A 27583-nucleotide genomic window follows, 5' to 3' on the forward strand; every position below is an offset into this window, starting at 1 on the left:
ACTCATTTTTACCCTCATTCTGTTATGAACTCTGACACGGACTGTCACAAAGGAGTTTATCTTTTGATCCTATTTATCTTTTTGATTGTCTTTTGATGCTAAGTGCCTAACAGAGTTAATTCTTGATAAATATTTTTAAATAAATGAATGAATGAATGATAATAGGGAAAGAAATTTGGCATGTGCCAATTTATTACAGGCTTCAAATCATGTTTGGTTATTCTGCCTATCAGCCACCAGGGGGCACTCGAAGCCTGTATTTTGGTCCTCTCTGGCCCTCTAACAAATGTGTTACCATCACGACAGGCCCGATTCCAGTTCAGGCCAGGCAGCTTTTTCAAGATAAAAGTGTTATTGAATTAAAACTTAATTATTAGGGCCTCAGAATGTGCTTCTGGTATAAATCAAGAAGATGCTGCAGTGAGATGCAGATACTATTTAACTGGGACTTTTCTGAAGCTAGTTCACTAATGCAGGCAGCAAGTTGATTTAAATAGCATATGCCATGACAAAGTTTTTTCAGTTACTTTATCAAAAAAAGAAGCAGAGTAAATTCTTAATGAAAAGTGAAAGCAAACAATTTCCAGTGTCTATTTCTCTGTCATTATGCTCTTCACAGAGAGTCCTTTTAAAAGGGAATAATATTCATATTTTCCTTTTTCATAGTACGCCACTTGGTTCAAAAAACAAGAGTGCCAAAACTCTGTGGACGTTCAATGAATGTTGCCTTATGATGACAATGGTGAAGAAAGGCAGTGAAGAAAGCAGATAGAATCTCTACTCGTGGTGGAGTGTTGCTCATAAAATAGTTTTGAGGACAAGAGCTGGTGCCAGTACTTACCACATCCACGAATTTGTTGGTTTTGTGCGTGGGATCACCAGAATTAAGTGATGATAAGTAGCTTTCAGTTATTGTGTCCGTTCTCATTCTAAAACTGTTGAGAGCACACCTTTTGAGACTTTATCCTAATTTTAGACAGCTACTTACATCAAAGTTTGGCTTAAATGGGATAAGAGGCACAAAGTAGAGTAACTGAAATAAATTTGCCCATTAGAACCCAGCCAATCTGATGCGTGGGTGACTTAGGTAGTGATACACATTTTGTGATTTGGGGAGCATTCAGTTTGGCTAAAATGATGTGAGTGAGTGCTCTGGTTCTACTCAGATCTACCATTAATGTGCTTAATGACTCCATTAGTCACTGAAATGTTCTCTGTGACAGTTGCCTATCAACAACACATCTCCCAACTGCTGGGGATGCTGGGAGGATAATAAAGTATGAGAATTACGGACATTCTTCTTAGGAGGTATGACATAAAGTCTAAGTTATGGTCAAGGACTTTATAAGTCCTTAGTACTTTTCTTCTAGCAACGATGCTCACAAAAATAGTTTTGCATATGGAATCTAGCTCCCATATTTTACCCAATCCATAAAACATTGGGCTTTCAGAAGTCATGGGGAGCTTACACCTTCCAGAATCTCAAAAGTCTCTATGGAGGCCTTAACTGGATTTCAGTCACATATTCAGTGCAAGAACACAGCAACTGGGTGTTTTTCTGAAAACAAGTTGGATCACGTCACATTTTAGCTCAATATTCTACAGTGGATTCCCATCTCCCTCAAAGTCAAAGCTATGATCCTGCGTGAACTGTCCCACCTCCCACTGCTTCTCTGACTTCATGTCTTCCCCTGGCTTGTCCGTACTCCGGGCACTCCGGCTTCTCTGGTCCTTACACACCAACCACATTCCTTCCTCGTGGCGTTGGCATTTGTTCTTCCAGGTGCCTGGGATTTACTTCTCCCAGATGTACACATAGTTAAAGACTCATTTTAGACCCTCAGATCTTTACCCAGAATTCATCTCTCTGTGACAGTTTCCCGGTCATGCCACCTAAAATTTCATCACACTCAACACACACACACACACACACACACACACACACACACACACACACACAATTATATTCTTCCCTGCTTTATTTCTCTCTTCCTAACATATATTACTTTCTGACATACTACATATTTTACTAATTTATCTTGTTTATTGTCTATCTCCACTTAAGAATGTAAGTTCAATTTAGGATAGAGATTTTTTAAAAATTACTGCCATATTCTTAATGCCTAGAATACTGAATATTTGTTGAAGGCAAACTACTGTTTTGTAGGTACCTCATTTTGTTCATCTCTCTCACAATTAGGTCTAGATTCAAAATCAGGCTCCAGCACACAGCTCGTTTTCCAAATTAAGTAAATTTCTTATTCTTTCTAATTCTGCAAAAGTCCCTACTAACTCCTTTCTTATTGCTTTTAAATCGAGTGAGCAATGGGTTTAAAATCTGCCTCTTTTTCAATCATAAAGGCAGGTGGAACCAGCTACATAATTGTGAGATCCCTTTCAAAAAGCATGAAGAATTTCAAGATGGCAACAGCAGAGCATTAAAACAAGCTCGGAGTCCTAGGAGACTGCACAGGTCACATGCCCATGATGCCGTTGGACTTATAGGTAAGGTTTTGCTAGAGCTAAATTTTTTTTTAACTTACAAAAGAAGCATAGAGTTCAGTGATCAGGGTTTTCCTTTCATGTCTTCCCATGTTTGTGTTCCATGGTGTCTGAATTGTATAGGTTTAAAGATTCTACAGATGAAAACAATTTAAATCTTTAGTTATGAAATAAACTACATAACCACTTCTTCTGGTACAAAGTTGACCTTTTGGTTATATAAATTTTCATCTAGTTATAATTATTTATTGTCACATAGTCCTAAACACATATGATAATAATTTAAGATTAAAAATCTCATTGGTGTGATATCTGTCAGGAAATTGATATGTTGTATAAATAGGTACTGTTTAGAGAAAAGTGCTCATTCATTCAACAACAGTTGAGTGAAAATCGATATATGCAAATTATAGTTCTTGGCTCTATAAGAAACTTAAGCATGTTAAGACAGAAAAGTAGGCTAATTTGCTGAAATATCAACTTTACTGAAGATAATTAGCTAAATGATCAATTTGTTAAATGACAAATTTGCCACATTTGCCAAATTAAATGACTGTAATTTAACAGAAATATTTAGAAGCTTTAACAGGATTGTTTAATTTTGGCTACCGATAATGAAATATATAATAAATTATATGCACATTTTTAATATTATCAGATGTCACATATGTATACATATTATATGCATTTATGTATATGTGTCTGTACTTATATGCATATACATACATATACTTATATATATTTGCATATACAGTTAACTTGTTATAAGTTATACATAATACATTAAATATTGAATGTTATTTGTAGGTTGATATACTATCTGAGAATTTGGTGAAAGAATCTTAAAAATGCTGAAAGTTTGGCAAAGCAGGAATCAACATAAAAAGGTTCCTAATCTCTTTATTGGTACATACAAAATTTAGAACAGTTTTCCCCTTTGCTATAAACAATATGCATTTTTTTTCCTACAGGAAAGTCTGGCTATGTCAATGGTTCCTCATTAGAAATCAAACTTGAGTATAAGAAATGGAATAAGATTTTTTACCTATTTCTTATTTCTTTCATAATGCTTTTGAATGACATTTTCTACTTTTTTATACTAAAGCATTTTTAATATTCTTTTTAGTATTATTCTTCACACTCTATTTTAATTTGTAAATTCAAAAGACTGAAAAAAATCAGAATTTTGAATTAAATTATATTTAAATCACTTTTTAGTGAAATCATCCAAAATTTAAGTTAACTTAATCTAACTTTAATTTGAAAGCATCAAAAAGAAATCAAAATTAGCCAAACGCTTCCACATAAAAATTCCCACATTAAATTTTATTTTGGTTATTGATATTGAAATATACACTTTACACATTTCATAGCCAATAAGCAAAAGTTAATATCTTTGTTAATACTGCTAAATTATTCTTGGTAAAGCTCCTAAATATTGTTATACATTACAATCTTTAAATTTAGTAAATATGACAAATAATTAATTGGCAAATTGTCATTCAGCTAGCTGTTTTTCTGCTAACTGGCCTGCTTCTAGGTAGAGGAGGGGAAGAGTGAATTGTACCTGCAGGAATGTCAATTTTCAGGAAGAGATGGAAGAGAAAAAATATGAGATAAAAGCGATTGGAGAGGTAGGAAGAAACCCAAAACTATTCAGAGGAATGGAATTTCAAGAAAGACATTAGCAGTGTCACGTGCTACAGAGAGTTCCAAGAGCAGGAAGGTTGGGGTACCCCTGCTGGCACTGTTGTTACTAAAGTGGTGACGCTGGAAGTTTGCAAAAAATTATTAGATGCCTAAGATTAACCAAAATCTAACAAAATTATTTCTTAATCCCAGTGAGATAGCTACAAACTCCTAATTTTACTTATTAAAATTTAAGGATGTAATTTTATTTACTTATTTTAGAGTTCTCTCTTCATTCCTTCTCTCTTTCTTCCCAACTACAGTTCTCAGATTTAATAAATAAACATACAGAATGCTGAGTTAAATCTGAATTCCAATAAACAATGAATAATTTTTAAGCATAAGTATGTGCTAAGCTTTGCCAACCCTCACTAGAAGTCTGCTGAATTGGGGGCAGCGGAGGAGATAAGAGCACTGGTTCTGGAGTCACTACTCATTGTGAGTCCTCACTCTACACTTGAGTGTATGGCCTTGGGCAAGTTACTTACCCTTCTGTGCTCACTAGGGTTGATTATAGCAATAACGATAGTAATAGTCCTTTTGAGATTACTGTGAGTTGAAGTCTCTGAAGCACTAGGCATGGTGTTTGGGACATACTGAGAGATCAATAAAGATTAGTATGATTGTCACAGGGATAGCACGAACATATTTGAATGCAAAGGGGGAAAATGTGCGAGGTTTGTGTACGTGGACTTTTAGGACCAACTGGGGATGATTAATAATCATGACAGAGGGGCAATGAAAATATGCAGGCCCAGAATTTTAAAAATAAAATAAAAAAGAGGGAAAGAGTGGGGTGGGGGGGGGAAAGCCGGGATTGATGAAAAACTTGCCCATTGATCTCTCTCCCAAAGGAGTAGAGCTATTACGCCTATGGGGACTGTCCTGGGAGGTTGGCACCCAGGTCTGAGTGTGGAGGTTTGATGAATGCAGACTGGCTCCGGGCCAGCTCGTTTCTCCGGTGAAGGGTGTGTATCTGTGTACAAATCCCACCGGAGAGCCGCCGGAGAGCCGGGGGCGGGGCGGTCCCCTGCGCGCGTGGGACGCACCCGGCGCGCCAGCGGGCGGCGGTCTTGCAGCCGGGCGGCGGGCTCGACTCTGCGGAGCTCGAGCCGCGATGGGACACCTGTGGCTTTTGGGAACCTGGGGCCTCTGGGGGCTGCTGCTGTGTGCCGCGGACCCCCGCACAGGTAACCATTCGGGGTGCTGGGGAGGCACGCAGGATAAGTCAGTGAAGACGCAGTCACTGCTCCTGGGGTCGCGGGACAGACGGGACCGGGTGGCACCAGCCCTGGGCCAAAGACGTGGGTGCGGCTGCGTGTTGAGCTTGGGACCCAGGGACCTGGAAAGCAGGCCTAAGAGACAGAGACAGAGACAGAAAGACAGAGACAGAGACACAGAGAGGGAAGGAGGGAGACAGGGAGAGAAGGAGGACAGGAAGGAGGGAGAGATTGTTCTTAATCCATCAGTGTTGTTGAATTATAGACTCTCACCTTCTCTCCCCCTAGTGACTGTTGAAAAAGGACCGAAATTTGGCCTGGGGTGTGGGGGTGGGGTGTAGGCAGGAGTCCCAACCTAAGTCCTCCCTCTCTTCACTCGTCTTGGGTCTCTTTGCCCCACTGAAGGGAGGTCTCCCAGTAGGATAGAAATGGGTCTTTGTGGCGGGTGTCAGTCACTTCCAGGGCCACCTGCCCTGTGCCTTCAAAGTAATACCCAGGAGAGGGTTGGGGAGAGACTGATAAGATAGGAAATTGGAGTTGTCCGTGGAGATAACAGGAGGATGAACCTGAGATAGATGAGGAGCTGCTGGCCTTGGAGATAGGATCCAGCTGGAGTTTCCTGCTCTTGGCTGTGGGATTAGTTATAAAAATGCCTGAAGCAGGAACAGCCTTGGAGCACTTGGCAAAGACAGGCCTGAAGTACAGAGGCCTTGCGTGGGGGTGGGGCGGGGCAACTTTATGTTTGAAAGCTTTGCCGCTATAGGTGAAGGCCTTGCTAAACGCTTCTCAGACGGGAATGAACGATACGTCTGTAATCTCTTTTACCTTCCTCATAATTCCGTTTCAAACAATTGATGGTTTTTGTGGCTTTTCTTTGTGCTCCCACTAAATTTTCCCACTCATTCTGAGAATTCGTTACTGGATCCAAGAATTCACGGATCTGTACAGTTTAAGCGGAAAGTAAATCCCACTGGCCACTGTATATCTTTGAGTTGTTTTAAAGCATTGCTTACAGTCTCCAAAGAAGTCACTCACTCACCCCTGTGCTTGCATAGGCACCTCCCTAAGTCTGGAACTCTTTGTCTTCCCACAGTTGGTCTAGTCTAGCTAATTCATACTTGCCCTCCAAGATGCAGCACCGCTTCTTTCAATAAGCTCATTATGACCCAAGACGTATGGGTGAAATGCCCCTTCTGAGTCACCCATGGCCCCTGTGCTCTTTTCTGTCACTCTGTACTGTCTAAGCTAAACTTCTGGAAAGTTGAGACTTTTACATATTTTTATATCCTCAGAAACCCAACACCGTTTGTTGAATGAATCAATGACCTTTGCATTAAGAACTCACTAGTATCAGGAGGCTAGAAAAATTCCAGAAATTATCTTTCCTGAAGCCTTACTCTGTCACAGAAACAATTTCTTCTTAAAACACAACATTCCTCTTTGTACCTGGACTATTCTTTAGATCTACTAGTTTTACATTTCCTATGTGCTTGTATAATGACCTATTTTTCCATGGTGTTATTTCTTCAGAATTGTCTGCTGCAGTGTGGGCTAACTGTAGTTATGGAACTGCAGTAAGTAGATAACTACATGAATTTAAGAATTTAATAAATGTTTTATAATATGATACATGAAAATGATCATGTGTTGTCCCTGCTCTTTGTAGCACCTAAGATAGTGCTTTACATGAAGCCAATGAGTATTAACTAAGTTAGTGACTTAACTCCCTGTCAAGCCATTGGTTGGCAGTAGAGCCAAAAATAAAATGTTTGTATATTTGAGTCCTATAATCTTCATGATATTTTTCTAACGTTGTAATATATGGTATGAAATTTGATGCTTGAAGTACTTGACGATTTTACCTCTATTATACTTTAATATCTTTCAGGTGACTCTAAAATAATTCCTAAAGTCACAGAAATAATACCTAAATATGGCAGCATAAATGGAGCCACAAGACTAACTATCAAAGGAGAAGGTATGGTTGCCTTTTTTTTTTCTTATCATGGTTGTGGTATTTTAAAGACTATTTCACATTTAGAGTCATGGTTTAAAAAAAAAAAAAAAGTCCACTGGAGTTATTTCTTTAATCAGCCAGAGTAGTAAAATTCTATTCCCTTTGACAGCTATCAACACAATCATCTAAAATCGTGTTATAATTACTTGCTTAACTGCAACATCTGGATTTTAATGACTGATTTGAAAGGAATATTTTTAACTGAACTCTGCAATTATTTGCTTTGTTCTTCATCGGTCTAACCTTCTTTATTTTTATATCAAATAAAAACATTTGGTGGTTGGGAGGTAGAATGTTAGTAAGAGGGGATGACAGAGAAATAGGATGGTAATGATAGGAGAAAGTCCATTGACAGTAAATCTTTGGATTCCTTCTTCTGTCATGTGCTTCATCAAAGCATGGGTTATGTATGTCTCTCTCCTTGCCTGGTCTTGGGACGAAAACATAGTAGGCGATCAGTGAATATATTTAATGAGCAACTATTCCTACAATTAAATAGAAATATGTGGTTCTTCTAGCTATAAGGCGGCCTTTTCAATCAAAATGATTGTAGTATTCAGATGCTTATTTTTTGAAGGACGAGAAAGAAAAATTTTAAAAGAATATTAACAAAAGCTATTATTTAATTAATAAGAAGAGAAATGAGAACATTTTGGAGGCAGAGAATTGACAAAGCAAGATATTTAATTCTGTTATATGTATTGAAATGTCTTTCAGTACTTCTAAGCAATATTTCTGTATAATCTCTCAATGATATATTAAAATGGTTTATGCCGCTGAATTCTGAACAATATATTTTGTATTAAAGTGTTCTTTTTTTAGAATTAAACACCTGGAGACAATGTATTTGTTAAAGACTATTTTTCAAATGTCTTTACCCATAGCTCCTTTATATTGTAAATTGCTGTTAAGATAAAGTGCTTGAAAGCTATTAGGTTTTTAACAGAGATTTATATGCCATGAAAGAAATGCCCAGTTGAAAACAAAATGAAACAAAACAACCACCCAGCTCTTTCCTTCTCTCTTGTGACCTGAACTTTTTCTGATCCAGGAACCATGGTTTGAGATTAAGTACATAGGTCCAGATCATCCCTAGTTAGAAATATGAAAATACAAAACAAACACTTTATTCTTAAGGCAGTTTGGAAGAGTATCCTTGTTAATCTAACTATAATGTTTGTTCTTTTATGGAGGCTCTAGAGTAATCCTCTTATGAAGCACTAAGTGTCATGGTGAATATCTAATTTTTCCATCAGTCTCAGTTTATATGTGCTTTTGGCAGAGAATTATATAATAGTTAAATACTATTTGAATTACAGACACCTGCACCCCCACCCAGATTTGTCTTCCTTTCCCTGCCGTGACTACACCCTGTAGGTGACTAACCGTGTGTTAGCACATGTCTTTCCCAGAGGCTGAGTCTAAATACTGTTTCATGTGAGTTTGGGGGGCCCATGATATATTCAGCATGTGTATAAAGCAGTGATAATGAATTTGCAGAACACACCAGAGCTCCGATAGCTACATGGATGTGATACTTGAACAAAGTTTATTTGAAAAGACTACATTCACACAGTTCATCAGTGCTGCCTCTCCCCAGTGCTCCATGTTTAGAATCGCATGCTGAGCTATGTTATTAATCATACACGAACACTTTATAAATGAAATTGTAAATGCTAGATGATTACCTAAAAGTCGGTCCCATATGATGTTTAAAGTGTTTTATTTTTGTAAAAGTCATGATGAAAAAATTAACTATTATAGAAACATTTGATTTAGAGAGTGAGTTCTTTGACATTCTACCCTCTAGAAAGATCTACTTTAATATTTTGGTTTATCCAAATGACTCTTGGCTATTTCCATTCATAATATTTACCTATACAGGCAAAAATTTGCTACTGTATTACTTTGTTCTAAAGGCTGTGCTTCAGGAGCCAAAGATATATAATTTTACAGTTACAATGCCCAAGTAAAAGTGTTTTGTGCAATGGCATGATCGTAGAGATAGTTCTACCTCATTCTGAGATGACTGATTTGATGAGGAGTGTTACCATTGTGATCAGTTTAGAATGCTTCTAATTTTATTGGTTTTATTACATTATATCCATACCTCATACTGCTCAATTGTCTCCCTTAGTATTTATCATATTTTTAAAAAATCAGTAAGCTAAAATAACGTTTTACTTTCAGCCTTTTTTCCTATATATTTTCCTATTACAATGTCTGGCACATGTATTTTTGTTAATATGAAGTGTTGAATTATACAATTTTTATAATGTTATGGAAAGCACATGAACTTTGACTGGCTGCCAAGACCATCTTTGCCACTTCCCACTGTGCAACTGGGGGCAAGTTACTGCCCTAAGCCTCAGCTTCCTCATCAGTAAAATGGGATGGTAATTCTTACCTATTGGGACTATTGCAAATGTTGAAATGGATGATGTGTCTGAGGTACCCATACATAGGATAAGCTCCAGCTCCATAAATTAGAGCTATTTTCTTTTTGATTCCTTCGCATTTCTGTTGTAGGTTTAGTTTAATTCTTCCACCACACTGCACCTTTCCTTCTCATTGTTTTCAGTGCTATAACTTTTAAGTAAGTTTATACACTCTCATCCCAGCTTTTTTTAAGGAGCGAAACCAAACAGCCTGTGTTGTACATGGCAGCTGACATCTTCCGTGATAACGGCACAGGCTGCTATCGAGAGGCTCAGGTTTTTGTGCCTGGCAAATCCTGTCTCCAGTGTTTTTTGCAAAAGAAAAAAATACATCAACATGTTAGGAATTTCCATCTGAGGCCTCAACCTTTTCTGTTTCCAGTGTACACCTAGCCCTTCCCTTGATCTTTGTGCTTTGCAGTACTTCTAGAGGTATCTACTTTATATCCGTTTATTTATTTAGAATTATACTTTTATATTAAAAAAAATTTTAAGGTGATTCCTTTGAAGTTTTAAAAATTATACTTGTAAATTAAAATTTCTTTAAAAGGTGATTCTGTTGTATTTTTTTTAACTCTGGAACTAGCTAAAAATTAGAAATATTTCTATGCTTGTTTTTTTAAAGCACAATTTATAATGAAAATGTTTACAGATTTTATTAATTTGGTTTATATATTCCCATAGATTTTACTCATAGGAGATATATATAATTTATATATATATGAATATGACATTAAAACAATTCCTAAGCTAAAAACCTCATCTTTTGTTAATATTAATTTTTAGAATTGTATTTGTCTTAAGAATGCTGAAAAACACATCTGCATTGCCTTATCATCGATGTGACATGTACCTAATAGGGAAATAATAACACACATCGCATCCTGAGCCACCCCAGAAAGTAAAACTTTCCATTCTTTAGTTGCCAGCAGCCCTCCTGTGTGTTCCAAACTCAATGTGAACTACAGAGATAAGCAGAAGTTGGCAAAGGAAACATGTGGGTTTACAAGTAGCTTGCTTTTCTGCGTTTTCATGTGTCTTCTCACAATTCCACGTTAGCAGTAATTGCCTTTCTATAGTCAAAACTGCAAGTTCGATGTAAATATATTTGACATGTTAAATTGATGCTTTTATTTGTATCTTAGTCTATACTAGTTGAGTCCTGTTTGGTTAATATTTATTTAAGCTAAGAAGAAGAAGATAGTGTTTATTAAAATTCCTTTGTTGAATTTCTGCTTACTTTTTTACAAAGAAAGGATAGGAGAAGAGCTAAGAACATAGGGTCTAGAGGAAGTTATACTGGATAACAGGGAATGGCTTCATAATATGCATTTTTAAATATTATTTTTCTCTGAATATCACAAGTGTGCCTGATTGACATCTACAACCTGAGTTCAAATCCTGACCATCACTCTTAGTTCTCTGTTATTTTTTAAAAGATATATTAATAATGAACCTAAAACTCAGGGTTTTTGTGACTAACGATAAGAGCAGATGTCAGTTGAGCTCTTAACATATGAGCCAGGCACCACGTTAAGCAATATATGTAAGCCCTCATTTAGTCTTCCTAACAATCCCATAAATAGATTATTGTGGGCAGTTTCAAATGGAGAGACTAAGACAGAGAGCTGTGTATAAAACACTAATGCCTAAAGTCATACTGCAAGGAAATGCTGGCGCTGGGATTCTGCCCCAGGATGTCAGGGTCCAAGTGCCCTTTCCTGAAGCAGCACTGTCCCCTGACATGCAGCTTTGCTGGAACCAGACCTTAGGGGCTTTGGCATTGGACGAACATCTGGCACAGTGAAGTCCTACTTCCAGTCCTACATGAAACCGGGCAATATTAGTGTTTCCTAACAGACCTTTGTAGAACACTGAAAATGTAATTTAGAAAGCAGTCACGCCACAGACACGTGGCAACCCCAATTTAGTCGCTTCAATTACCAAAGGTTACTTAAAGTGTGTAGCTATTGTAGTGGTGATTGTTTTGTTGAAACATATTTGAAAACGACTGAGAATTTAAGGTAAATACTTAATATTTTTTTTAGCATTAGTAATAAAACACATAGGGTTTAAAGAGTTAAATCGACATCTCCAGGTTTACCTTTTTCTTTTTACACCAATTTTAAGTTAATTATTGTACTGTGGGAATGATATGATCTGTAGGTAATTAAGTTCTGAAATTTAGTTTATATGTTTATATTAATGACATGGATGCAAATTGTTTAGTGTAAAAGAAAAATTTTCATAATTTCAAAAATATCATTAGTCATCAATTTGGCTATAGTGGTGTTTTAATGTTAAGCACTTGTGAAATTCAAAGAAATGCATGTATTTTTTAACACACATATTTTCAGAAATGCACATATTTAAAAATATACATAAAATTTAGGAATTTTAGATTTCGAAGTAATCTGGGCAAAAACTGTTTATTTACTAACTTACCTTTGTTTCAGAAAATATTATGACTTAGACAACTTCATAGATTTACTCTGTATACTTGAACAGTATTAAGCACCTTTTAAACATTTTTACTAGGAGAATATTTCATTATAGGATTTAATTAATAGCACATTATCTAATTTTTTTCATAGGTTTCACTTCTTAGGTTTATTTTGAAATTGAATATTGTTTCAACAATATAAAATATTTTTATGTAGCATAAATTCTTAATTCATGTTTATTTCCAAATCTAGTTTTGAATTTTCATATATTTATAGTGAGATTAAAATGATGTTCTGCTCCTTTTCACATCATCCATTTCTCTGATTCTCTTGGGTACAGGAAAAGTTATTTCCCCCAATGGGAACTCTCAACTCTAGGAACAGAATTTGATGAATAAATGCTTCTTATTGTCAATTCTTTGATTCTGAGAGGTAGTTTATATTTTCCTTAGAAATTACAAGCAAGACTGAGCCCCAGTTGTCCTTGGTGGTGCCCAGCTTTTTTTCTTATATATATATACTGAGAAATATATATATGAAATATTTATTTGTCTATTTTCTCCACCCCTCCCTACCCTACCTCTGGAATACAAGCTGTTGGATTCTACAGCATTTAACAGCACCTGACAAATAATAGGTTCTCAAAAATTACTTTTATGAATAAATTAATTAAAGTCTAGTTTTTCTGCTTCCAAAAGGAAGTTACAACCATAAGAATAAATGTGAAATAGGTTTACTTATTTCATATAACTGCTTACTTCAATACTATTCCTTATTATTTATTGAATAGTTCAATACTGAATGACAATTATTAGATCTCAAAACAGAATTCATTAATAATAATTGAGTGTTTTTACTTTTCCAGGTTTTGCTCAAGCAAACCAGTTTAACTATGGAGTTGAGGATGCTGAGTTGGGAAGCAGTGTACAATTAGTTTCTTCTTTTCGATCATTTTCTTGCGATGTAGAAAGAGATGCAAGTCATTCAACTCAAATTACATGCTATACTAGGTATGTTTTAAAGTATCTTAATAATATTTTTGTCATATCAGAATTACATTTATGCATATTAGTATTATAGTAGTTTATCATTCTGGCTATTATATTTTTCTGATTATTAGCTATTTTTGATTTCATGATGTTTATACTATTTTATACCTTTATTATATTCAATTATAATGCTCTTTCCACATATTGGCATAATAAACTATATTCTATATTCTTTTCCAGGTTATTAGAGCTATTATCATTATTGATCTTTTTTAGAAGATAAATGGCTACTATTAAATTGTAATGATGCTCCTCAAAATATCAAAATTATGCTTTCCTGTCAGGTTTGATTAATTTTGTTCAAAATCTTGACATAGTCATTAAGATTAAAGATGATTGTTTTGTATAGTGACATTTCAAGTTCTTTACTATTAGCCCAAGTTAATGTTTGTTATTAGCAACTTAGGAAAAAAATTAATTATTATAAATTGCAACTTTCAATATTGAAACAGGTAGCATACATTTCAGAGGATTTCATTTCAGAGGATTGGCTACATTTGTCATATTGGCTGTTTTTCTGCAGCAAAATCTTACGTAGGAAGAAACTTGATTGAAAGATTTTTAAAAACAAAGCAAGGTGATATGTTACTATTTTAAATGATTATCATTACAGTTGTTATTGCATTTATTTTTCTTTTCAATAAGCATCAATACACTTAGAATAAGCATTTGCCTGGTGTCTATGATGTTAGACTTTTCAGTACAGAGTTTAAGATGGAGATTATCTTTTCATAATATAGAACAGAATTTAAGTGTAGCTCAGTTAGAATTTTAGACACTTTTTTTCAAAACTGACATGTAGTCCGAGGCAGTATTTTTTATTAATACTATACATTAAATAAAAGAGTTATTGCATTCCTTACATGGTCTTCATTTGCCTTCCAGAGCAATGCCAGAAGATTCCTACACTGTTAGAGTCAGTGTGGATGGGGTTCCAATTACAGAAAATAATACCTGCCAAGGACACATTCGCAGCCGCGCATGCAGCTTCTATGTATGTGGGAGCTCATCTTTAACCTACATATAATTGATGTTGTACTTTCATGCGGAACTGGGTTCTTATTTTTTAATTTTACAGATTGTTATCTGTGTCCACACTTAAAAATATGTTAGCATGTGGCTAAGGATAATTTTACCTAGTTTTAATGATTTTCCATAGTAATAGAGTCTCATTATTTCTGATTTGTTTCTCCCTTTTTAAAATTAATTTTATTGATGAATTAAACTTTTAGGCTTCCAAATTATTTTCTTGTTCAGACTATTTTTTCTCTCTCTCCATTTCTGTTATTAGTTTGATTCTTCTTTTTTAATTTTCATCAAAGTCTCCTTCATTTTGAATAGAAATGTAAATATTTTTCTTTCTTCATTAAGCATTTCTCTTCTTTTATTATTTAAAGTGTGAATAAGTCTGAAGTCATTCATAGCCTCACATTTCAAATTTATCTCTTTTCTTGGCAGTCTAAAAAAATATATGTCTTTTTAAGTAGAAATCTGGGCATCTTTCTTTTAGGATGTCCTTGAACAAGAATAAAGGGACAACTGATATCTATTGAGAATCTATTTTGTGCTAGTTTATTTTGCTTGTGTTATTTTTGTATCCATTCACCTTTTCCTGCATCAGCAATCTCTCACAAAAAACTTCGATTATTCCTTAAAATTGCTGCCCATGTTTCTGTCCTTTCTGTTTTCTATGGCGCCCTTGTGTTTCTGCAGATAGACTCTTCTTGATCTATTTCTAGTCCATTTGTTTTCTCCTACACCACAGTAGTTCCTCCTTATTCACTGGGGTACATTCCAAGGCCCTAGTAGATGTCTGAAACTGCAGGTAGAACCTGTCCCTGATCAACTTCTTCAACTCTGCTGGAAGTGTGACAGCTTCATCAGGAGACTCAGCCTCTTTGGTAGTCTATATTTTTCAGTCCACACATATTCCTGAAAGTGCATAACCATCCCTTACTTGCAGTAATTGACTCGTTGTCACTTATTTCAGTAATCCCTTTCTGAAGCAATATGGTGCCGCTAATAAAAAATGTCAACAGAACATGTTTTCTGTTCACGTCTTCCTCTCACAAATGTAATGCTTCTTCCATCTTAACTATGCACTTATCACACACTGTGACTGTAACTTTTGCAGTTTGAGGTACGACAGCAGAACTAGCATGAATTTCTTTTTCCTCCTTTATAATTTCACAGATAGAAGATTCATTCTTACTGTAGATCTTAGCAACCTCAGCATATGGCTTTTTATTTTTTTCTTTTTTTACTAAATTGAGAACTTTCACCTCTTCACCTAAAGGAAGCATTTTAAGGCTTCTCTTTGACATATCTGAATTGCCAGCTCACTATCACTCCTTTTGTATTTGGGGGCCATTTTTACATAAAATAAGGGTTACTTGACCTCAAGCACTGTGATACCTCGATAGTCAATCTGATGACCAAGAGGGCTACTAAGTGACTGATGGGCAGGGTGCACATACGGTGAGGAGACACCGTACACAGGGATGGATGATTCACATCCTGGGCAGGACAGAGTGGGACTTCCAGGATTTCATCATAATACTCAGAACAGCATGCAATTTAAAACTTATGAATTGTTTATTTCTGTTGTCCACGTGGACATTGAAACTGTGGATAAAGGAGGACTACCATATTTGTTTTTAAGTATAGAATTTTGTCTGTATATGTCTCAGTTACTGAGGATTCTTTATTTTGCCCAGCAGCTCTGCTCTTTACCTATTTGGTATTTATTTGTTTTTCACATTGTAGTATATTTCCCTTTTGCAGAAATTATTTTTCCTTTTTCCTTTTGAAAAGAACTTGGCATATGTTTACTTGAATAATAAAGCTAAGAATTAATATAGCATTGGCTATGTGCCATGTGGCAGTCTAAGTATTTTGTAAATATTAATTCTTTACTCTCACAATGATCCTATAACTGTATACTAGTATTATTATCTCTTTTATGGACAATAAAACTGAGGGCTTGAGAAATCACATCACTTACCTAAAGTCATGCAGTTTGCAGGTGGTAGAGCTCAAATTTGAATTTGGACAGCTTGACTCCAAAACTGGCCCATAGTAATGAGTCCCTCTTGCCTCATATATGCACCCAAATATCTCTAACAGACATGTATTAGTTTCCTAATTACTGCCATAAAAAATTACTCACACTTAGTGGCTTACAACAACACAGCTTTATTACCTTTCAGCTCTCTAGGTTAGAAGTCTAATTTGGATCTCAGTGGGCTAAGATCAAGGTGTTGGGAGTTTATGGTCCTTTGGGAGGCTCCAGGGGAGAATCTGTTTCCTTGCCTTTTCCATCTAGAGGTTTCCCACACTCCTTGGCTCATGGTCCCTTCCTCTGCTTTCAAAGCTAGCAATGGCGTTTGAGTTCTTATCACATTGCATCACTCTGACCTTGCTTTTGTTGTCACATCTTCTTCTCTTTATTCTCTCTCCCTCTTCCACTTATAAGGACCCTTGTGGTTGCTTTGGGCCCACCCAGATAATCAAAAATCATCTCCCTCTATTAAGATCAGCTCTTTAACAACCTTAATTCCATCTGCAACCATCTGCCATATAACCTAACATAGTCACAAGTTACAGAGGTTAGGGCCATGGACATCTTTGGGGGCTATTATTCTGTCTCCCAAAGTAAAAGAGTTTCCATCACACTGGTGGCCTCTCTGGAATTCCACTTTCTTCCAGTTCCCATTTTGTGTCACAATTCTTAAGAATTATACCTGCAGTGCTCTAGAAAATTAACATTAGCTGGGTTACCAAAGCTTAATCTGATGGGTTTTTTCCAAGTTTTGCTTCTGTGTTTTTGAAAAATGCTTAGTTATTTTTTCTTTTTGGGCTTAACCCAAAGTAGTCTTTCTTTAACTGTATTTCACCAAATTCCTAACTGTCTTTACCAGAGAGTTTCATTACTGTAGTTTGACTTACACTGATAACAAAAGGATGATTGAATTTTAAAATTCCAAGCTAGAAATATTTTGAAATGAGAGAGGATTTCCGGGGTAAGAAAAAGATCTGAATAAACAGAATAATATTCTTAACTTTATTTCATATATATATAAAATAAATATTTTGAAAGTCATATTATGGATATCGTTTAAATATAAATAATGTAAGAAGCAGAGATTCCATAAAACTAGGAATGAAATAGAGATAAGACTACTTATTGAAAGTATTATTTTACAGGTAAAAAGTTTCAAAACTCCAACAATAAGGAGCATCACACCTTTATCAGGAACTCCAGGTCTGTTATATTACAACTAAAATATCCTTTTGGTTTATAGTAATTAATTTAATTTTTAGTATATAAAATTATAATATCTAAAAATTTATATGTGATATTTTTCTGATTATATAATAACTCCCAGTATTTTTAAAAATGATTTTCATGGCTGCATCTGAATCTACTATAATGTATTTAACTTTCCTCCCATTGACTTCTGGTGTTCATCACAACTGTAATCATACCAGTTTATAATTACAACAGGAATTTGTGAGAATGCCTTTTTCTGCAACCTTGATAATTCTATGTACTATTTTTTTCAAGAATTTATATGAAAAGTGTAGTAAGTTTTAAAAACAATTTTCCAATTCTTTGATTTATATAATTAAATTTATTTTGTATGTACTGAATATTTGTATTTTTTCTTTCATAAATTGTCTGTTCACCTCCTTTGTTTAATTTAGGGCTAGTCAACTTTTTTTCATATTAGGTTATAAGAATTCTTTATATTTTAAAGATATTAATCATTTATACATCATATACGTGGGAAATATTTTTGAGTTTATCATTTACTTTTAAAATGGATTAATGGTTTTCCTGTCATTCAGACATATTTAATTTTTATTATCATTTCTAAAGATCTTAATCTTTGTTATTTCTTCCTTCATTTTTATGCTGTAGAAGACCCCACAATCCCAACTATATAAATATTACATATATTTTCATTTATTTTTCAAGAGATTTTATGGTTCTATTTTTTATATTTAATTTTATTTCACCTAAGATTAATTTTGTTTTTTAGTATAAAGTAAGGACTCTTATTTATTTTTTCCAATTAAAATACTCATGACCCAAGTGATAGTTATTAAATAATTTATCCTGTCTTCCATGGAACACCTCTTAATCTATAAATACTTGTAGATACTTCCTTAATACTATAAATGTTTATTTATGTTTTATTTAATTGATAGAACTTTCAGAACTATGCTAAGCAACAGTGGTGAACATGAGATATAAGTGTTTGGATGCTGGTTTTATTGGAAGAACCTCTGATGTTTTGGTATTGAGTGTGTGGGTGTATGGGTAGATAATTTTACACATAACTTTCTGTTTGCTTCTAGGTACACTGATAACAATCCAAGGCAGAATCTTCACTGATGTCTATGGGAGTAATACTGCTCTAAGCTCAAATGGGAAAAATGTTAGGATTTTGAGGTAAATTATTAATGTGGAAACATATTCTTATAACTCATAGATGGGATATGATATTCTAAAATTCATGGGTCCAATTATATTAAAAAACCACTACAATAGGATTAACCAGTGTCTTTTCACTCATATCATAAGAAGAAAAATAGACTGTTGGATGATGCATTGATATGGAAGCAGTGGCCTTTTTTTTTTGTCTGTCACAATTCCTTCTTTCTCTGTAATGGATTTTATTAAAAGAAGACACATGGAGGCAAGTGCCACAGCAATTGAATTAAAGTCACAGAACTTTATTTTTGGATTATTTTGTTACTTAATTTAACTGCTTCATTTTGCACACATAAAAACAAAACAAAACACTGAATCCTAGAGGTCCAAAACTTAGTCAAGGTCAGGAGGAGAACCCAAGTCTGCTAATATGTATTTTGACACTTTTTCTTCTACACTCTCTTCTACAGGAGAGTGCTAAAACTAAAAACCCTCAATAACTTATTAACAACCTAGAGTTTGAATCTCGGTGCTTCCATTTATCAGCTATGGACCGAATGGTAACATTGTCCACTTATTTAACATCAAAAAATAATTGTTTACATTTGGATTGGAAACTTGTATTTTGACTAGTGTTCTCTTCCTATAGGTTAAGGTGGGGTTATCGCAGTCATATTCATTTCCTACAGAAAGAAGTACAGAGTCAGTATCCTGGTTTTCAAAATGCTTCATGTTATATAATACATATATAAAATGGATAAATGGATAAACTAAATAACAATTCAGATAACACACATGTACATTTACATATATAATTTTGTAAAATATGCAAATTTGAAAGGTTTTTCTAAATGAAATAAAGTTAATTTATCTGACATCCTATGAGGTAGAATTCTCAATTAAATAACACTTAGTTCAGGAAGACTGGAAATTAGAAGGAGAATATGAATCCATAAATCTGTAATGGGTACAGTAATTCAGATTACTTTCTTTATAGACCTAATGTAATGACCAAATGAAAGGTTTTGTATATAAAAATATATTAAATGGAAAGTTCAAAGTTCTCTCCAAACAGAAGTCCTTGTATTTTAAGTTCAGGTTTGTATCAGGCCTGATATTGAGTCTGGGACTTGCTGCCACAGAAGCTCGGTGGTTTATTATGATAATACAGAAAATACAGTACTAGTCAGTAACCTGCAGGCCTCCAATAGCATCAGGTTCTATCAGTCTTAAAGCAATAGGTTGACCCAATCAGCTACAGAAATGCAAAGACAGATATTCTCTCTCTAGCCTTGTGCTGCCCCTTCTCAGCTTCTTATTCCCCACTTGCTCTATGTACCGATACTGTTAGATGTTCTTTTCATCCTGATTTTTCTGTTCTGCCTGTGCTGTGGACCTTAATTCCTGTAGTATGAAATTTACTACAAAAGTATCTTTTGTATTTGAATTAATTGAATTTTCAGATCTAAGAGTCCCCATTATCTGTTTCCATGTTTTCTATTCCCATTGTACTTGTCACTTACTAACACACCAAATATGTTATGATTATCATGTTTATTATCAGTCTCCCCCAGTTAGAATGTCAGTCTCACAAGGGTAGGTATCTTTGTTTTGTTCACTGATGTGTTCCAATACCTAGAGGAAAGACTACAACATAATAAATGTTCAATAGATGTTCGTTGAATGAATATATGATGGATAATAAGTGATTGAGAGAAAAAATATAAGGTGGGAGGAGAGTATTTTGAAACAATTTATTTAATATAACTTGATCTTTTCTAATAAAATATTTATACAGAGTTTATATTGGAGGAATGCCCTGTGAGCTGCTTATACCACAATCCGATAATTTGTAAGTAATTTAAATAATTTTTTAGAAAAATAAATAGAAGATGTAAACGTACTAAGTCTAAGTAGTAATTTCTAGCAAAATCATGTAGCCGAATGCTTCATTATACAGTATAAATTGTAATATTTTATAGTAAATTAGCAATAATTTATATAGCAAGAATTTACTTGATATCTCCCGTTGTCTCCAGTATAGTATAATATGAACTATTATTTAGATTATGATGAGAAAAAGGTTTTGAGAAATACCTTTATCAATTAATTATTTCACTTGGTAATATTATAAACTCTTTAGAGGAATATCAATAGGGATAGCCATTAATTAATTATAAAATATTTAATTGTTCAATGAAGTTTTATTCAGATATCTTCAACCAAAGCTGGATAATACTTTCATTTCACAGAAATTTTTGTTGTAGCAGCAGTTTCTGTCCTGATACATGTCTATAATTCATAAGATATTTTTAAGGGAAACACTTTAGTGTCAATGTAAGCTTTGGAATTAACCTATATGCTTTATTAGGTATGGTCTAAAACTAGATGATCCAAGTGGAGACCTGGGTTCTATGATTTGTAAGACAACTGGAACTTACATTGGTAAATGTTCATCATTATTCTTCATAATTCTCAGAAATGCCTGATTCTATTTCCTTGTTTTGTATTCTCCTAGACCTCTTTACTCTCATCCCTTTTTTTAAAAGTTATCATTTCCTCTTTTCCTTGGATTTTTTTCAGTTTCATGTGAGCATGTATAAATTACCTTTTTCTTAAGGTTTACATTTAAGATAAGCTTCTTTGAATTTCTTTTCTTTCTTCTTTTGTCATCCAAAAGATTCTGTGGCTAATTTAGCTAATTTTTCTCTGGAGCCTTAATTTAACTGTTCCTCCACCCCCCGCCCCTTGCTCTATGTACTCCATACGCTCCAAACTTTTCTTGAATGAGTTTCACTCCCTTCTGCCTCCAGGCCTTTGCAAACTTCCCATCCTGAGAATTTCAGATAAAATATCATGTCTTCAAAAGAGCCTTCCTTGACCCCTGGCTTATATTCTCAAAATCTGCTCTTCTTTTCCTTGATAGCTTTATCACAATTTGTAGTCCTCTGTTGGTGTCATTGCTCTTGACTGACTGTATCTTTCACTAGACAGTACCCTCTGTTAGGAGAAGAGTGAACTGTGTGTTCACCCTGCATCTCTGAACCACTGGCAGAGGGTCTGACCCAGCTAAACAACTGTTAAATGGATAAAAGAAATTCAAGGGCAATATGGTTACATATATGTTCTTTTATTATTCTTCATTCATTATTAGATTTTGTCAGGTTTTTTCTAGTTATAACCTTGAAATACCTTATAATGTATATAGTAAAATAGTAGGTACTTCTTTAAGATATATCAGTTGTCATTTATTTGAAGATTAATAAATAGTGCATAATTACAGTTTTAAGTTTCTTTGCTTTTAAATCAGCTTTGTAATATATAGTTATTGTTCTCCTGTGATTGTGAATTTAATTGATTGTGTATTTTAATTAATTCCAGGTCATCATAATGTCAGTTTCATCCTGGATAGTGATTATGGAAGGTAGGTCATTTTGTAAATAATAATTTTCATAATTGATTCAACTGGGTAAATAAAACTGTATATTTACTCTGTGCTGTAGATCCAGAGATTAAAAAAGTAATCACTTCCTTCCCACAAATTAACATTTAAAGGGGCCGTAACACCCTTTCACTCATAATTTGTGCCTCAGACACAGGCTTTCGACTCTTGGGAAATCTAGCCTTACCTAAAGCAACAAATAAAAATCTTTGATTGTGATATTGAAGAGTGTTATTTTACGTCTTTAGTTCTTCTGATTTAATTGTAGTTTTTTTGGCAACTAAGTAATCCAATTTTTATTTAAACTAATGTAAGAATAAATAAAACCCACAATGAATATTGCTTGATAAAGGTATTCTTTTAAAGTGCCAAGACATATAGAGCCATGAAAGATGGTAGTTATAGCTTTCAATTGTCTCTCTTAACACCAGCTATGATTTTTCATAAAAATAGGACTCATTTGCAAATATCCTACATTTTGATATCAATAAGAAATACCACGAGAGGTTTATAGAAATTCAGAATATGCAAATCTCAACACATTGCAAACCTCATATTACAGATAATTATAATAATGAACATTTAGTGGCAGACACAGTGCTAAGCACTTTACATATGTTATTCAGTTTAACACTCCCAAAGAACCTATAAAATTTAGTGTTATCATCTCATGTTGCACACTGGGAAAAATGAGCCAGGAACATTAAATAATTTGTCCAAGAATATGCAAGCAATAAAGAACAGGACTAGTTTGTGAACTCATGCAGTCTAACTCCAGGGCCTGAATGTTTTATTCCAGTGCTTTGCCATGACTGAGGGAGGGTTTCAGCCACAGAACCATGTCTCATCCCTACTTAACATCCTGGCTCAGGGGTCCCTACCATGGCAGGATTGCCCACTCCTGGGTACATGTATGGGGACATAGTTTGACTGTCATAGTAACTGGGGCATGCTAATGGCGTTTCATGGTCAGGACCACTATGTGCCAAACCGAAATGAATTGTTCTGCACAAAATGTCATAGCATCTCTCATTGAAAAAAAAAAAAAAAGCCAATTAATAGAATTTCAGATAAATATTATTATTTAGCCATTCAATACCAATATAACTGGAGCAGATCAATAATAGGATAAGTCTGTCAATTTCTTTGTTGTCTCTGATGAGAGACTCAATGATTAGAACTTTGAAAAGAATGGCAATATTACTATGATACTAGATGTTGCACTGGTTCATGCTCATAGACACTGTCTCGCAAGAGAAGGATGATACCGGTATGCATGGAACTATAATTGAATTGGTGAAAGCAAATGCCATTATATTCAATAACCTAGAAGAAATGGACAAGGTCTTAGAAATATACAAACTTCCTAGACTGAATCACAAAGAGCTGGAAAATCTAAATAGACTCATCCACAGTAAAGAAATTGAAACAATCATCGAAAACCTCCCAAAAAGTATAAGTCCAGGACCAGGTGGCTTCACTAGGGAATCCTACCAAATCCATTATCAGTGTATTTAGAGATCATCTACTTCTAGACAGCCAGAGGCAATAGGTTTGTAACAAAGTGATGCTTGGTCTGGACACTTAATTATCAACCAGTATGGACTGGGCCAAAACCGTAAAGAATATTATAATTCAAGGACAAACCGAAGTAGATAATATGTAAATGGTATTAAGATTTGCCTTTGTGATTTTACATGGGGCAAAAGACTTAAAGTCCCATGAGTTAACTGTTATTTTCTGTTAGGACATAACATACTTACATATAACTTGGTAAGATATAACAATAGGATTTTATTGAAAATATTAGAAAATCATGTTAGAAGCAACAATTGTTGAGTTTTAAATGATTTCTTGAACCATATATGGTTCTTTTATGCTCTCAATGTCATCTTCTTAAGGTGAGAAAAATGAATTCTTAGTTCTGAGTCTATATGAAAGGTTTTAATTGCCAAATCCATCATATGTCTCTCAGAGAAATAATAATCCAAAAATAGAAGGTTTGAGTGATCAAGCTTGAAAGTGATTGATAAGTAAACATAAATCAATATGCCGCATTAACACACCCCCAAAATTTCAACTTAAAAAAGCCAGCAAATACTACAAAAAATTATTGATTCTGTGATCTTATAATTTCCTTTTTTAAAGTAAATATGCTGTCATTTTGTACTGTCTCACAACTGATGAAATTGTGTTTCTATATAAAGCAATTTTAGGAATTTAAGATAACTTTAAATATGATATTTACTACTTAAAAGCCTAGTTTTAAGATTATATGTCATTTAAAAATGTTAAGCCATTTAATAAATTATAAAATAGATATTTTACAAATTTCAGGGGTATTCCTGAATATCAAATGAACCAATTAAAGATTACTGTAGCACCCATTCTGTATTTCTTTTAATAGCCAACCTTCTTTCCTCTATTAACCAAGTTCAAACAACATCTGTTCCAAACTGATAAGGTTCCAATGAGGCTGTCTTAATTGAGAAATGCCTAATCATTATCAATGAATTAGTGAAGATCACCTCGGTGTCATACCAAATAAATTACATTCCAATTTTATATCGAGGCAATTTTCCCACCAACATAAGAAGCAGAGTTAATTTTTCAGATGCAAGATCTAACCACAGACAATATTGTTGGAACTAGCATCATTTCAGATTTTTAGGAAATCAGCTGAAAGGCTTATAACATAAAAATATAAAATCCAGTATGAACTTCTTAAATAACTAATTTGATATAAAATACTTCTAGGGAATCTAGTTTTCAAATGCACGTTTTAATTCCTGGATGAGATTTAAAGGGAGTAAACTGTTGGTCTCAACCGCAAGATTAGCATTATCCTTTTACATTCCAGTTCAATATATTCTAATTATGATGAATGAGTTTGAGTCTTAACATTTGAATTTCTTAACTTTTCTAATTATGACTTTCATTGAGGTAATTAAGGGAACAGCATTTAATTTCTAGATCAGAACTCTTTCCCTTCCCAACCCTCCAGGCTATGGAAATACAAGTGTGTATCTATAAAAAAATATATGAATAGGCTCTATGTTTATTAAGAATGGCAACTCTGGTGGATTCTTAACTCATCTATTTGTACTCACATGCAAACTAGTAGCAGGATTGAAGCTCTGTGTAGTACATAGGTTGGGAGCCAGGACTCCAGAGTCAAACTCTACCTAGGTTTAAATCCTTTTTCTACCACTTACTCTCTTTGTGATCTTGAGTAAGATGAGAAAATTCTCTGAGTTTTACCTACCTAAGGGGATTGAAGTAAGAATTAAATGGCACAGTAAGTTAAAAGACTTTCTAAAAATCCTAACTTAAAAGCTTAAAAATCTGAGCATGATACCAAATGTTCAGTAGTGTTAGTTATTGTGACACTAAATGGGCTATGAGAGAAGAGAGAACAGAGATCGGCAGAAAAGCCCAGCCTTTATGAAAGGTGATCCTCCGGCTTTTTATAGTGATATAAATTCTTACTGCATTGAGTTATAATTTGCATTTAATAAAGCGAACATATGTTAGGCGTGCAGTTCAGTAAGTCCTGACAAATGTATATTTGTGTAGTATTTGTATACTTCTATAGTCGTATAACCAATAATGAATTCAAGATGTAGAACATTTTTATCTTCTGTCCAGCTCTTTTGCAAATTATGACATGATTTATATTACTAAAATAAAAAAATAGATAACATTTTCCTAAAATAAAGTTTATTTTTAAAGTAAGAATTTTAAAACTTTTTTTTTTATACAGGAGTTTCCCACAGAAAATGGCATATTTTATTTCTTCTCTGAATAAAATTTCAATGTTTCAAACGTATGCAGGTATGTGATCTTTCACTCTGTGTGTGTGAGAGAGAGAATGAGAGACAGAGATGGGTATCCTTCACTTCATCAAGTCAAAAACAATAAATAAAGGTACACTATACTATATCATGTACTTCTAAGAAGGAAAAACACCTGAAACAAGGACTCTACTAGGATGTCCTGTCATTAAACTAAGACCCTGGAGACGACATCCCTAGTGTAAGATTGATTAGAAAATAAATTCATCACACTAAAAGAGACAGAAGCGAAACTTGCACATCTCAACTTCGGCTGCTGGTTGAGGGAGGAAAAAAAAAATCTCTGCTGTCAATTTAAACCACAAGCCAGTACTCTCTCAGATTTATGCTCCCAGTGTGGTCCAAAAGAAACTTCAAGCAGATTGTAATTTAATTTACAGAGGTCTCCCTAGGAGAGTGTCAGAAGCAAACACAAGTCTTCTTGGAAAAATTATAATTCATTCTAGGTCAGACGTGATGAAATTGGCACATATGGATTTTGAAGATGCTCAATGTGAAAAAAAAAATGTGTCTTGTGTGTGCGTTGGCTTTTTCTAGGAATTAATTTCATGCAAAATTCATATGTAAAACTACGTAGAACTTGGATAGAACCAGTACAATAGATTTTAATAAGAATCTACCATGTCATGCACTAGGCTCTTTCATCAATATACCCAAAACTTTTACATATAAAGCCACAAGAATTCCAATCATAGTTACTGTATTACTACATGAGAAAATGTAAATATAAAATGTTGGCTTATAAATATAAGAAAGATTCATTTTTTAAGAGCATAGGGTAAAATAGACTGTTCTTCTGCTTTCCTGTGTTTTCTTTTGGAATCAAACATCTGTGTTCAGCCAGGTTTTTCTTATTCCCTGAATCTTCCCATTACTAGTGTCTCTTTAATACCAGTCACCACTAAAGCCTGGTCCCCAGGAGATGTAGGTCGCTATGAAAGTCATATTTATTGTACTCTGAAGGAGTACATCAGAGACAAAATAATGAAGCACCTAATTCATTCATTTTGTAATGCAAACCTATACTGCTATGTAGAGCTGCTATTGCTAGGTAATTTAGAAATTTTTAAAAATCAAGCATTTAGGTTTATGTTTAATATTTATGACGTTTTATTTCATGTGATTCCCCATCCTCTCCCCAGAGGTCACTGCAATTTCGCCTTCACGAGGAAGCATTCAAGGTGGCACCATGATAACAATAAGTGGACGGTTTTTTGATCAGACAGATTTTCCAGTCAGAGTTCTAGTTGGAGGTATTTTCCACGACTTTTTACTATATTACTTTATAAGAACGAATTCTGCCTTGTCTTTAATAATCTGTAAGAAGAATAAGTCTTTTCTCAATGTGTTAAATCGAAAGCTGAGTATTTTCACATAGTATTTGGTTCTGGGCTTGATGCTTTTCCCACTGCGCCCTTGCAGTGAGGGTCACTCCTTGAAACCTTATGTGAGCAGGTCAGCACCAAGGGGCCCTGTACGCTGGCATTG

The 27583-nt window shown here is 34.3% G+C and overlaps 1 protein-coding gene across 1 annotated transcript; it reads left to right on the forward strand.

Annotated features, from left to right (window-relative positions):
• Positions 1 to 5299: 5299 nt before the first annotated feature.
• LOC105298307 (fibrocystin-L-like) lies at positions 5300 to 27520 on the forward strand. The gene is made up of 12 exons (XM_023536137.1): positions 5300 to 5381; positions 7300 to 7389; positions 13176 to 13320; positions 14245 to 14353; positions 17566 to 17623; positions 18724 to 18817; positions 20598 to 20651; positions 21171 to 21244; positions 22181 to 22223; positions 26005 to 26075; positions 27238 to 27348; positions 27456 to 27520. The coding sequence occupies exons 1-12, from the start codon at positions 5309 to 5311 to the stop codon at positions 27518 to 27520; spliced, it is 987 nt and encodes a 328-aa protein (XP_023391905.1). The 5' UTR covers positions 5300 to 5308.
• The last annotated feature ends 63 nt before the right edge of the window (positions 27521 to 27583 follow it).

Source organism: Pteropus vampyrus, unplaced genomic scaffold, assembly GCF_000151845.1.
Source record: "Pteropus vampyrus isolate Shadow unplaced genomic scaffold, Pvam_2.0 Scaffold149, whole genome shotgun sequence".
Classification (NCBI taxonomy): Eukaryota; Metazoa; Chordata; class Mammalia; order Chiroptera; family Pteropodidae; genus Pteropus; species Pteropus vampyrus.

Excerpts from the sequence above, each read along its gene's own strand:
- LOC105298307 (XM_023536137.1), top strand. The coding sequence starts at position 5,309 with ATGGGACACCTGTGGCTTTTGGGAACCTGGGGCCTCTGGGGGCTGCTG. Across the intron at positions 21,245-22,180 it reads GACAACTGGAACTTACATTG|GTCATCATAATGTCAGTTTC; the intron begins GTAAATGTTCAT and ends AATTAATTCCAG. Across the intron at positions 26,076-27,237 it reads AATGTTTCAAACGTATGCAG|AGGTCACTGCAATTTCGCCT; the intron begins GTATGTGATCTT and ends TCCTCTCCCCAG.